At 41.3% G+C, this 14,491-nt stretch overlaps 1 protein-coding gene across 2 annotated transcripts in view; it reads left to right on the top strand.

Annotated features, from left to right (window-relative positions):
• PER3 (period circadian regulator 3) overlaps nt 1–14,491 on the top strand; it is a 476,770-nt gene that overhangs the window by 426,179 nt on the left and 36,100 nt on the right. For both annotated transcript variants that reach the window (XM_069240206.1, XM_069240207.1), the window contains exons 21-22: nt 2,658–2,829; nt 12,982–13,132. In XM_069240206.1, coding sequence (XP_069096307.1) covers nt 2,658–2,829; nt 12,982–13,132 — 323 coding nt within the window. The remainder of the gene's footprint in view (nt 1–2,657; nt 2,830–12,981; nt 13,133–14,491) is intronic.

The following is a 14,491-nucleotide window of genomic DNA, read 5'->3' as shown; positions in this document are numbered from 1 at the left end:
ACAGCCAAACCTGCTGAAGTGAAAATAGCTTTGAGATGCTAGTCACTGCAAGGACATCTTTTACTTTCACATGTCCTACTTTTAAATACCATGCATCCTGTCTTAATGGGAAGGAGGGCTTAGAGATGACTTTTAAATATTTAATAGGAGGACTTTAGGCTTGTGAAAATGGGTCCTTTTGATAGGTTGAATTTATTTGCAGTTTAAACCTACACAGCCAGGCTCCTGGTGGCAAGCCTTCAGCCATGTGTGCATTGTCGCTGCAGTGGGTGGAGCAATGAGTGCTGCAGCCCACTGGTGACATTTAGCTTACCGACCATAGGTTAAGTTTGGGCACCACATACTAGGGACTTGTAGGTAAGTTAAATACATGACAATTTCATCATGTTGAAAGACGGAGCACAAGTGCTCATCACTTGTAAACAGGCAAAGTGCACAGTGTTCTATAGCCAACAAAAAATAGGGTTCAGTAAAAAGGCAACAAAAAATGGGGTGTCCCTACAGAAAGGCCTCATTTCCAACACATATCTTAGCACAATACAACACAGGCTGTTTCACACAGTGTAGGAGTACTAATGCCAAAGTACCAAAGAATACCCACAGAATGTTAGGCAGAAGAAGGACACATACACGTGTCAGCTTCTTAGGAGGTCCTTAAACACCCTCTTGTTTTATGATAGGGACATCATTTTAACCGTATGTGAAGGTCCTACACATTCACATGCCTTGTAAATGTGTGGGATAGAACCAGGCATGGAAAGAATAGAAGTGAAAATAGCAGAAAAACCTATCAGTCATCAAGGAGCTCTTCAGGAGCCCACCGTTGATGTTGGCATCTTACTATGGTTAGGAGCAGACCCTCTGATTCAGATGCCACCCTGAGTGGGTGAAGTTTGTGTCATTTTACCTCAACGTTTTCAGTAGCTTCTAATTGCTTTTTAATTTCGTGTGGACATGTCTGAGCTTTCTGATATTTATACACCACAGGGAGTCCAGTATCTTTTTGATTTGATTGAAATTTGTTTGGTAACCTTTTTGGTCATAAATCTATGACTGTGCACACTTTTTCTGAGTATCTGATCAGCACCTTGTAGACTGTGATGCCAAAGAAGGTGTTCTATGACTTGAGGGTGCTTTAAAGGAATACATTTGTTACTTTTTCACCTCTCCTCCATTTTGTGTGTTCTACTCTCTACTCTTTCAAATGGGTTGTTTATAATGATGATGATCTCAGCATGGAGGATGCACACTCACTTAACTATATTTGTAGATTTACATCAGGGGTCCTTTAAATGTATTTGTGCCTTAACTGGGTAAAGTCCCACTTATCAGAGAAATGAATAGTAGCCTTTATGAAGCTCCAAATAAAAATAAAGGACCAGGGTGGAGCAGAGCATTGTGGGTGCATATGCACAAACCCCACAAAGAGGTAGGATCTGATTCTTTATGTAGGTTTTGCCTGGATGCTTTTTTATTAAAAAAGTCTAATTTATTTTTTCTAACAACTTTCATACCAGAGTGAATATCCTACAAATTATGTATTAATATTATGAAGCTGCTTATGATGGATAGCTATAAATACTGGAAAATGAATGTTGATTGCTTAGTGTGAAGCACCCAATCATGATAAATGTCTTAATAAACCCCAATAAAAGACATTTTTTTAGTAAAATGATTTAATTGTATTGCTTCACCTATTGAGTACGCTTGTAGCATGCATCAAAATATATGAATAGAGACTTGCTCTACATGTCAGGACTAGTGACCTCCCTCAATGCAGCATGGGCTATAGTACTTCTGTCATGCCTTTCCATATATGCCAATCATTTGGTCTAACTTAATCAATCTTCTCTCTCATTCACTGAATTGAAGACACCACTTGCAATGAAAATTTATATTTAAAAATGTGTCCAGTAGGGCAGTATTTGGAGCCTATTAATTGAGATATGGTTCTTCCTTCTACTCGTGTTTACATTGTTGCCAATACCTGAATCAAGACTTATGCATAGTCATTGAAGTTATCCTACTGTTTGTCAGGGTAGCTCTACCTTTGCAAAAGAATAGAAACACCCTGTGTTGTCCCACTACGGTTACAGGGACAGGAGTGTTGTCAGCAGAGCAACCGAATTCTACAGCAAAAAATATTTACCTTCTAAAAATATGCCTTTTAGCACCATCCATATTGGCCTCTGGTTTTAATCTACTTTTTGTTAACTTAAGTGAGTAGCATTGGTGGATATTGGAATTTAGCAAAACATATTTAAAATTATATTGTGTTCATATTACATAGTACAAATTGTTGGTATTTCTTTTAAAATACATTTTGGTAATATTCAGGTATAGGAGTACTCAAGTTTCTTTTCTCATTGTGCTTTCCTTTGAAAATGTCAGTGTTCTTGCAATTTAAGGAACATTCATATTTTTCAAATTTTGCAAACCTGTCTAGTGATTTGTTGTTTATTCTTGCTACTTATTGCAGATTTGTTTGTGTTTATTTATGATATATTAGGCCATACCCTAGCCACAGAGTTTTTTGCTTTTCTTGAAAGTTCCTGGATTCTTTCACTTAAAAGAAAATTGATCTCATTGGACCTATTAACTTCTTTTGAATGTACCAACTGTACATTGACTCATTCTTTTTGCCAACAATCTTTAAGGGAGCAGCAAGTACTTTGCAAGCAACAATTCCTCAAACACATCGCAGAATAGTCGCGACCGACAACAGGTGGAGACAAAAGAAAATGTTCACATTGCTGTTGAAGACCCTCTGTGGGCACTGATAAAACACACATCTCCTTCGGTTCTGATGACGTACCAGGTGCCTAATCGGTAGGTACATAACGCATGGGCAAACATACTGTAGATTGGTGCCACAAGTCTAGGAAATAACATATTGACAAACATTGATTTGTGAATAAACAGCATTTCAGATTATAATACTTAAAAGTTGGAAGATAAATCCAGTTGAACTGCTGCAAAAATGGATGCTTTCACAATCACAATTGTAACACTCTCAATATGTCTTGTTATGTTTTAAATATATTAAAATGTGCTTTGCTTTCCTTTGAGTTTAATAATTTTACACCTACATTTTACGAACCACGTGCTAGCACTTCCCTATTGTCAGAAAGTACTGAGTATTAACCTACTTTGTCTAAACTGTATTAAATTGGGCTGCCTGCTGGGATGTAAAATCTTTGATTCTCTATTAAATCATCTCACTATATAAGGCAAATTGATCCACTGGAACATCTTCCTGTGTAGAAAGAGATGGATTTACACAATGTGAAAGAACGTAAAGCTCTGTATTACCAGCACTCATTGTCAATACTGTATTTAAAGAGCAGATGTTAGTTTCTTGATGCGTCTTTAGAAAGATTTACATCTCCTTTTCACAGGGCTTCCCTCAAATGATAACTTTAGGATCAATTTGTCAAAGTGATGGTAGAAAAACCAGAGAAAATATTTCAGCAACCTGTGACCTCATCGTCCTGCAGATGTGTTGTCAGACCATAAATCGTTATGTTATTTAACATGATATTCTGTCCCACATTCACTAAATGTTAGTTCTGGGTAGAGTGAAAAAGTAAAATATAAGAAGGGAAGGTAGTATTAGAGGACAGGAATGCCCATAAAGTCTAAGTGAGCCTTGCTCAGTGCTTCAAGTTGCAAACTGATCTTAGTATTCCTCTTTGTAGCTGAGACACAACATAAGAAGGAACTGTAAATAAGGGCCTGATTATGAGTACGGCGGTCTGAAGAGCGCCGTACCGATGGCGGCAGTCCGACCACCGCATTCTTGGCGGACCGACTGCCAGATTTGGATGCTGGCAGTCAGACTGCCACAAGACAGCCGCCACTGCCAAAGTCTGGGATCCCGACGTGTTGGTTGTGGGGAAAGCCATGGTCAAGCACGGCGGTGCTGATGTCTGCACCGCCGTGCTGATCACGACGTGTCTTTCTGCCAGCCTTTCCATGGCAGGGACACCACTATGAAAAAAATGGTGAAAAGCCAGAGACAGGGCCCCAACACTGCATTTGCGGTCTGGCATTCGGACTGCCAAAGTCCTAATCGGGGCTTAAGTCTTAAAATAAGTGATGGAACTAAATTCGGATCCTTGTACAAAAGTGTATAAGCAGGGATTTTAGTTCTGAGTACTGTGTTAATTACTGCAGGTGTAACCTAACATTTACCATGATAAAATGTGATGGAAATAAATTGTAATACACTTGGAATTTAATGCAGAAAACACAATTACTGAGTTTCTAGAGGATCTCAGAATAGACACTATTTACGTTACCCACTAAATACCACACCCCACTGTAATGTGTTCACTGGGGGCAGTAAATAACTCTTCCATTACTTCTGCCTCACAACCATGGCCTACATACCTGTGGCCAGAACCAGGGCTTCTGCTGGCATTTCCCAGCAGCTGGTGGGCAGGTATGTTCTGCAAATAACTTGTGAAAGCCATCCGTTGATTGGTATATCTCCTAGGAAAAAGGTGTCCAAAATTGGACAACAGTGGCTGAATCCATGCCAGATTTTAAGGTAGCCACTGACTATGTTAATGATTTCAATTTAGCCCCATTGCATATTAATTTAGCATAAGTTGATGGGGCTATCCTGAAAGTCTGACATTGACCCACCCCTCATTGATAAGTGTTTTGCACCCGTTCTATAGTGCCTTCTTGATTCGGATCCAAGGCTTAGTTGATGGTAACATTGATCACACCAAGTGGATGATATGCTGAAAACATTTGAAGGGCTATAATAAGCATTTAAACCCTATCACTGTTCTGGTAGACTGTATGATTTTTCGGCTCTTATGAACTACTAATTTCACTGCCATTTTTAGGTCTCAATTACCGTAGGCCTTGCCTGCAATCAGTAGATGTCTTTGTCATTAGGTAGTTGTTGGCAACCAGACCTTTTGTATCCAGCTTAGATTTAGGCCCAGATTTATCAAGATGTCATAGTACGCAGGACAGCGGGTACGTTTGCCACACTGTGATGCATGAAGGAGAGAGAGCAGAACAGCACCATATCTACTAAAATGTGGTGCTGTTTTGCTCTCTCCATGCATGTGCTGGCGCACTGTATCCAACTATGTGTCAACGCAAACACCCTTGTGCTATAGTGCAAGAAAGTTTGTGTTGTCGGAAGTATGGGTTTTGTACTGGAAGGTGTTCCTTCCAGTACAAAACCTATGCTTTAACGTTTTTCCCATTGTTTATGTGTGTTGTGCAATGCAACAAACATGCATAGTGGGAAAAATTAGAAATAATAACATCTGAAAGAGACATCTAGCCGAAGATTCCTTAATTTAGAATCTTCCACAGGTGCCAGCCTGGTTCCGGAAACTTTTTCCTGTAGTACTTTTGGGTGCTGGCAGAGAGCATTGTGTGTCTCCAGAATGACGTTGTCTGCCAGATGTGACGTCAACGGATTTCATAAAAATCCCCGCCTACATCAGTTCTTTCTTGCTATGCGGATTCGGAGAAGATTGTTCTGGCCATTTTTCGGCCTACTTCAAAGTTTTTGTCATTTTGGAACAGTGTGCTTCCTATGTCTTTGCCTTAATGTTGTTGACGTCAGATCCCTTAATTGATATACTCCATCAAAGCCAGATCGGGGTTGAGCCGGTGCTTCCTTATAGCGAGGCAGTACATGATGTTTTGTTAGGTGCTTGGGCTAATCTGCTACCGGGACCCCTGTTGACCGGGATATATTCCACAGGCACTTTCCTGCCCCTGGTGATCCATCTTGTTTGATCAGACATCCTACTCCTCATCCTAAAAAAGAGAGTCCAGGGGTCTAGATGTCTGTGGCAGGCATATGTTTTCCTAGACAACTAGTTCTTTATGTTCTGAGAACACATCTTGTGTTCTTGGATGGTTCTCTCATTCTTTATAGGACTGTTTAGTGAACAGTTTACCCTCGCTTCCAGATAATGTCCTGAGCACTGTTACTCCTATAACTCAGGATGGGCGGAACACAGCTAATTTAATCATTTAATCTGGCATGGATTCCACTGACTCTGTGGGTCGAGCTATGTGTTCCTCAGTTGTGCTCCATTGCCATGTCTGGTTACGTACCTAAGGGTTCTCAGAGCCAATCCAGTGTATGTTACTGGGCATGCCATTTGATGGTGTCCATTTGTTTGGTGCACAGGCTGACTTGGCCTTGAGATGTTTTTGAGACAGTACGGGTGGCTCAACAAGTTTACTTTGTTTCTCTCTCTATCCTTTGGCCGCTGTGCTGTTACTTGTCCTTCAGCGTTCCTCCCCTCAGTCTTGCTTCTGCAGGGCCGTGAGGCTTTCGGTTATCCCATTATGCTTTATTATTTCTTCTTGCCAGGTGCTGTGTTTCCCTGGCTTATCAGTGCAATAATGCAGTGCTCTGACACCCTGTGGCCTTTTCATGGCTGATGCTTATGGCTTCCTTCTTTATCATCATTGATGTACAGTAATGATTTCTGCTCAAGTTTTGTCAATGTTGCTTCATTAGAGTTTATCATTCATAGTACGTCGAAAAACAAAAGGAAGGGCTTGTAAGCGGGAGATTTTATAAAAGAAATGGTTCTGTTTGGTCATATTACTCCCATATAATTCATAGAAAAAGGATGCACAGTTCCAAATGGAATGTTACAATACAGATCGTCCCCTAATACAGGAGGGATCATGAACAGTCCCTGGGGGTAACCTAATTTAGGAACAGGTGACCTCACTCACCTATTGGTGATAAAGAGCCCCCCACAAGGGGTCCGTCAGATATTGCAGTGCCGGTCTGACGAAGAGCATAGTCCAATGATGAAGTATGTCACCAATAGGTGAGTGAGGGCACTTGTTCCTGAATTAGGTTACCCACAGGGACCGTTCTTGATCTCTCCTGTATTAGGGGATGATGTGTATTTTAGCATTCTGTTTGGAACTGGGCATCCTTTTTTCTATGTATCATTCATAGTACATCTGACATAAGGTGATACCATTTGTTTCATTCTGAAGACAAACTTATGCTTAAGAGTTGTTACCTGCCTGGTATATTTCATACTCTAAGTGGGGTTTTTACATCCTATGCTAGCATGCTTAAGAGCATTTATACCTCGTTCCACATTTAATAGGGGTATTTTTCCTGTTTCTCCCATGGCAGACCGTTAGTTTTTCTAACTTCTGCATTTATACCATTTTACTAGTATCCCTTGAAGGGAACTGGGGAAATTACCAGCTCTTTGGGTTTTCTATACCACTGAGAGTATTGGCTAATACGTCCCTTGTACTGTCACATAGGTTAGTTGTTGTGCTTAACTTTGATGGGTACATTTATCTTTTTCCTGTGATATTACTCTCTTCTTCAGGATTTTCAGACCTTCGTTGTTTTGGTCTTATAGGGTTCTATTTCGTATTCCTTACAGTTTTTATTTTCTACACTTTGGTGTAGACTTTTCTTATGGTCGAATTGTTCTTTGCACATTCTTATTTCTTTCCGAACTTTGGTCATTCCTTCATACGTCTTCATAAAGATGTATCTCTTTGTCAAATTTGCTATTATGTAGACTTCTTGTTGTTGAACTCTTTTAGAGTTCTTTTACATTTGGTGCACTTGCGTGCAGGACTTCCTCCCTTTTGGATGGATTTTGCACCTGTCAGGGTTGCTTCTTTTCATCTATGACAATATAATATCTGTCATATTTGAGAAGGTTTATTATTGGTACCTCATATAGGTGCACTTGCTTTTGTTTCACTTGACTCAATTGTTGTAGTTCAGTTGACACTTGTAGGGATGTTGTAATTGGATGTATTCATTAAATTTGGACTGATTTGTTTCCAAAGAATCTAGTCAGTTTAATCATTTTCATCGTTGAGGTCTTTTTTTACTACATCCTTGATCCTATGTTAACCTCTGTTTTCACTTCTCTACCAAGGCCATTCTTGTTTTTAATTTATTTCACATGAAGTGACAGACATATATACATCCATCGGTTTTCTGTATGTGTGTATGTATGTGTGCACATGTTTATAAATATATATATATATATATATATATATATATATATATATATATATATATATAAATATACATATCGGCTTGGTGCTACATAGGCTTTGGTTTTTCCCTCCTGTGTCAGTAGATGTGTATTTTATGCAACTTGATGACGTTTTTTTTATATTTGCTACTTTCCTGGGGGTAGAGTAGTTCATATGCCAAACGATTAGTCTTGTTCTCTTCACTGTGGCAACTGTTGGTTTTCTCTGTACAAGATACTTTATTATGTTTGCCTTTTGATGTATATCCACTAGCTCAGTTGCTGCTACTGTCTTGCGATCACAGGTAGTCTTTCTTATCCACGTTTTCTTGTCTTTGTGATCGCAATACTGTGGTCATTTCAGAGTCTTGCCAAACTGTTCATACATGGGTTTTCATTCATTTAAAGGAGTGAGTAGCTTTAACTGAGGTACTGATGTTTGCCTTTAACACTAATTGCTCATGTTCACATAGCTTTCTCATTCCATGTTTTTATGCTTTCTGCCTCCTACTCTGTGGTTCCTCTGTGGAGTCCTTGGTAGTGCAATAAATTAAGGCTCACATACCTTTTTCTGTATGTTGGTCTTTTCAAAATTTTCAAGACTGCTTCTGTTCTCAGAACATACATTTCAGGGTATTGAACATCATTTTAATTGTGCAGTCATGGGTGAGTTTTACCCATATTCTTACCATTTTTGTACTACTTTTCCCACAGTTATCTTTTCTCCGATTTTTTTTCCTCATGAGGATTTTCTTCCTCATGTGTATTTTTTTGAGTACTTGGTCTTTTTCACCAGTACTAAATTAGCTTTCCTTCTGGATAAAAGGCTTTCTAGGTGGTTAAGTTGCTTATGACGCATGATTAACATGCTAATGTGGATGAGTTTATTATATGCTCTCACAAGTAGGAGCTTCTTTCTGTGCTCTCCTGTTTCCCGGTGTTCTTCACCTGTGGGAGATTAAGATGTTGCAGAACATGTTTTTATTCTCCCTCATTTTTCTTCTTCTCCGGTCTTTTACTCTTGTTCTCAACTGTTTAATGACACTTAGAGACACTTGAGAGTCTGGGTTTGCAGCTCCTCCTCCAGGGTTTTTAAGCTTTGGTATATGATTATGAAGTTAAGGAATCTGCGGCTAGATATCTCTATGAGATGAACAAGTTACTTACCTTTGGTAACAATGTATCTGGTAGAGACAGGATCTAGTTGCAGATTCCTTAACAACTCTCCCATCCTCCCCGCTCTGCGAACTGAGTTCCTTTGTGGTCTTCATAGGTTTCCTATTGGATATATACACATAGGCTTAGACTTAGATGATAATTGACACAAGGGTGTCTTTTATTTGAAGCACACTATTTTCATTGCCAGTTCGTATTGTGGCTCAGTGTTTTAAGCATGGAATGTGGTCACAGAAGAAACTGTCATCAGCGCATCAGCGGGGGGATTATATGGACTCCGTTGACATCACATCTGGCGGACAACATCATTACGGAGTCTGCTGATGCCTTCTGCCGACGCTCAGTCATACTAGGGGAAAAAGTTTCAGGATCCAGGCTGGCACATGGGGAAGATTCCAAGTTAAGGAATCTGCAGCTAGATCCTGTCTCTACCAGACACATCGTTACTGAAGGTAAGTAACTTGTTCATTATTCCTTGTTGCTCTTACCTCCAGATGGCGTGAGACTTTGATACAAATGTCTGTGTGCAGTTCTTTGTAGATAGGGATTTGCATCAAAATCCATGGTTGTTTGTGCCATCCATGGAACACTCTTATGATACAAAGTAAAATGAGGCAGCACACTGCATAACTTTACTATCCAACGCAGATACCAATTTGATTGTATAGTAAATGTCACCTGAACACTTTGCTTTGGGTTTACATTAGAAAATTAACGCAAGTCAGCCACAAAGAATTTGGAAATTTGGGCTGTAGAGTTGATTTTGTGCCCACTGTTTGCTCAAAATGTGATTTTTTTGGCATCTCAATTCTGTGCTGTTGATGCTATGGCTTACTTCTCTATTCTTGTGTTTGTGCCACCCAGGGAGTATTGTTCAATTGGCTGAATTTATCCTCCCTTTGAAAACGTCAGACCTTGGATTGCAGTGCATGAAATTCTATTTTCTTTGCCTCTGGTTCCTCTTTCTTCTCCACTGCAACCTTCAGGCCCCACTGTATTATAGAATTAGGATTCCAATTAGCACCCACTTGCTCTTCTGAACTTTCTTGTGCATTTCGTTCAACTGCATATACAGTTGGCCATTGTGAAATGGTTTTTAAATCCAGAAAGGCTCTCTGAGCGTGCGCACACATGCACTATGGCCCCCTTGTAATGATTTTTCTTAAATTAAAGGAAGAACTATTGGAAGATGTTCATCATGCATGTGCACACATTTGCAGCTGCCATCTTGGAATGATTTTGTTGGTTCTAACAAGATACCCAACGCACATGCATTGTGGATATCTTTGAATAATTAGAATAATAATCAATCCTGGTGCTCATGTACCTGGGACTCCCGGTCATAGGAACAGTTGTAATCAAGTAGAGTGGTATTTCACCTGGAGATACTGCTCAATTCACAACAGGACACCATTTAGATAGAGAAATTTCTCTTGCATAGGTATTGAGGGTGTGTCCCTTTTCCCCATCCCAAACTGTAGTGTTTTTGTTCCCCACCTCAGCGCACATTCTGATCAGGCATGTGCTCTGAGGCCATTCCGTGATACTGAGGGAGACCCATGGAGGAGTGTAATCTTACTTAGTTGTTTGTGACAGACAGTGGTGTCAGCAAAGTGTGATAACCTGCTGTGAGCAAGAGCGGTCTATTAGTTGTCCCCTTCATTTAAATTTCTCTGCTGGTCTCCTGCTACTGGGTCCTTTGCCCGTCCAGGATGAGGCAAAGCCATTGCATTAACCACCCACATCTCTATTCCCTTGTGTAATACTCCTTTACTTTATACTTGTCTTTCACCATCTACAGCACTCCGCTGTCTTCTGGCTAATTTAACACTGTAGAAAAATGTGATATACATACAGCCATACATATGTACACGCATAAACTTGTAAGAACTGGTAGAAATACATGGAGTGTATGTAGTGCATGTGGTAATGCTCCCACTGGTTTTCAACCTAGTATAGGGGGCCAAGGAGGGCTGAACCAGCTGATGTGAATTCAAGGACTCTTTCAGACATTCTAGGTTTCTCATTAGTGGGCCAGAATGGAGAGTGTATAAGGGAGAAGGCAAGGGGGTCCCTTTGAAGCTTTGAATTTTTACCCTGCTCTTTTCTTGCCCTTTTGTTTTCTAGAAGGGATCCCTCCCCTCAGGTTAATATGAAGCTGAATGGGATAACAGCCAACATACCTTGTGTGCCCTTGTTCTGGGTTTCTCCTTGCAAGAAACTCCCAACTCCACCTCATCTTCCTGCTCCTACTTTGGACAAAGACCACGGCTGGGACAGTCTTGGGGAAATCGAAAAAGGTGCATAACCACCCAAAGCCTGTCCAGAACTGAACTGTTGGAATACACAAAGTTCATCAGCAGCTTGACTAGGAAGAGGAAGCAAAATATCCAATCAGTGTGCCAAGATTTTCTGACCTTTAGATATTGATCCACACCAGTGGAGACTGGCAAAATCCATACAGCACCAGGTTATGGATAATGACTGCCCTTTCTATGTAAATTCTTTGAGTCTGCCAGGAGCGGCAGCCTGGACCCTACTTCACGGACCGAGCTGACCATCTGCTTAGGAGGGGCATTGGAGGTGCCCTTATGCAAGAAAGACACTGTTATAAAAGCTAGGGGCTGTGAAGGTGCCTAGGCAACAACTCAATGCCTCTGCAGTGATATTGGTAGAGCGCTGCACTGCTGTGCCATATGTGAGAAGCAGGGCACCCAAAGTGTCCCTGGAATATGCACCGCAGTGACATCTGAACAGGAAGGAACTCAACAGAACAAATATGAAGCTAAGGTTCTAGTGCTGAGACAAACTCAAGTGCAGGAGGAAGTTGACCACTGTTGTGTGTGCAAGAAGATACATACAAGTGCCATGAAAAGTGCACCAGCATAAGGACATCACTGCTGCGATCCAAGGTTGGCACCAACCTGGTTATGGCTGGGCTCGAGGAAGAATCCAAGCCTCAATACTGGCAGGACCATGAGGATCATGACTCCATTACAGGCTACACTTCACTGGAACAGTTGTCGCTGTTACTAAAATGATTGATGTGTGCTACCCCAAGAGCACAGACTGTGCCGCAGCAGAGACATCATCATTTCCACTTAGTGCGCTATGCCGGATTCACACCACTGGGGTGGCGTGCCCCTACCGACAGCAACACCAGCATATGTGCCCTTCTCGCAAAGAACTACATAAATTTTGCACAGTCGTTAAACCCAGATTGATGAGGAATAAGTGAAACACAGGGGCTGTTGAGTGACTGTGAGTAAGCTGAACTACAGGAGCTCTCCAGAGAGATCCCTCTTCGTAAGGCAATGGGTCAATGCTCTTTACCAACATGGATGGTCCCCGAGAATACTGTGGTTATTGTTCTCATTAGTACACAGTAAATGTCTTCTGTTTATTATGCTCTGTATTTCTAGTTGTGTGTGTAGTAATATGGTACTTTCTTTTTATAAACCATACTACTGGCTGAATAGTGATTTATTAATGACTGATTGGTACTCATTGAGGCTCCGTCTGTAACGGTACACCACATCCTTGAGTAAGCTTTGGACTGCTCGACTATCCTGGGAGTCAAGTGCCATGGTGATCAGTTCTGGGTCTAGTTGTAGGGTTAAGCTGCAGGACAGCAAATGCAAATGGCTCTGATTCAGACAAACTGAGTCCAGTGATCCCCGATTGCCTTAGGACTCCTGAAAATGTTCCTATTAGCATAAACTGGTTTATCATTTCTGCCCATTATATAATACACTTTGATGTTTATTTTGTCTCTTAGGGATAAAAAGGCCTTGCTGAAGGAGGACCTGAAGAAGCTGACTGCCATGCAAAACGTTCAACCTTCATTTACAGAAGAACAGAAAGAAGAGCTTGCAGAGGTGCATGCATGGATTCGGAACAGCACAATCCCTCAAGAAATAGATGTTAATGTAAGAACTGGCATTTGATCGAAACATAATTTTCTGAAAATATGACACATTTTTGTTGTATGAAATGTAAGTAAATGTCCTAAGCAATTAAAGATACTAGCAAAATTTATTAACTTTGACAAAACGATAGGTCCCAGTGATGGTATCCCCAGCCTATATAGGACAGGGATCCCATCACTAGATTTCCCTGTTCGGACCATGTCTTGATTATTGGTTCTGTGTAGAAAAATTCATCAATTGCCCTTCTGCAGAGGTAGAGAAATTTCTGTGTGTCAGGTTCATTGATTTTTTTAGTTTTCTAAAATACTCTTGCATTGGGGATGCAAACATAGTGCCCATCCTTTAGGGCGGAGGAGCCACGCCCCCCCACCTTTTTCCCTCATGAAGAGTGTCTGTCAGGCTGAACGAAGGTCAGCCTGACAGACACTGTTCATTTTCAGCTCAGACAGCCAGGAGTGAGACATGCGCGATTTTTGCAGACTCCAGGCTGCCTGAACTGAACATTGCTGGGCTGAGGAGGTCACAGCTCCTATGGGCGTGACCTCCTCGGCTCAGCAAAGGTGCCTCGATGCCCTCCCCTGGGTGACGAGGAAAGCGTCACCCATTGACTTCGACCTGGGCGCTTCAGGTTTAAGCCCTGAAGCGCCCAGGGCGAATGTCAATCAGTGACACTTCATCACAGAGTGGGGTGGGGTCAGCAGTCACACTGACCCCATCCCACTCTGTGAAGAGGCTGGGACTGCTGCCTTCCCTCATTGGCTGACCTAAGGTCAGCCAATGAGGGAAGGCAGCAGTTCCAACCCTCCTGGGACCTTGAGGCTGAAGGTAAGTGTGTGTGTGTGATGTTTCAAAATTAATGTTTGGTGCGTGCATGTTTGAATGTTATGAGTGTTTATTAATGGATGTGCGTGCGTGTGTGTGTGAAAGAATGAGTGTGTGTAATCTTTTAAAATGAATGTTTGGTGCGTGCGTGCATGTTTGAATGTTATGAGTGTTAATGGATGTGCGTGCGTGTGTGAAAGAACGAGTGTGTGTGTGATGTTTTAAAATGAATGTTTGGTGCGTGCGTGCATGTTTGAATGGTATGAGTGTTAATGGATGTTCGTGCGTGAAAGAATGAGTGTGTGTAAACTTTTAAAATTAATGTTTGGTGCGTGCGTGCATGTTTGAATGCTATGAGTGTTGTTATGCGTGTCTTTGTGTGAAAGAATGAGTGTTTGTGTGTGCTTCCCGCAGACCCCTCCCTCCTAAAGCTGCCGGTCGCCACTGCTGATTGGTATTCATCAGTGCCTTCAGGCAAGTGGCAGTCTGTAAGTATCGCGAGTGGGTGGGTGTCAGGCGGGTGTAGATGAGGGACTC

This window comes from Pleurodeles waltl, chromosome 6 (assembly GCF_031143425.1).
Source record: "Pleurodeles waltl isolate 20211129_DDA chromosome 6, aPleWal1.hap1.20221129, whole genome shotgun sequence".
In the NCBI taxonomy this organism is placed as follows: domain Eukaryota; kingdom Metazoa; phylum Chordata; class Amphibia; order Caudata; family Salamandridae; genus Pleurodeles; species Pleurodeles waltl.
Note: the sequence above shows the minus strand (reverse complement) of the source record. Positions and strands in the feature narration are given on the sequence as shown.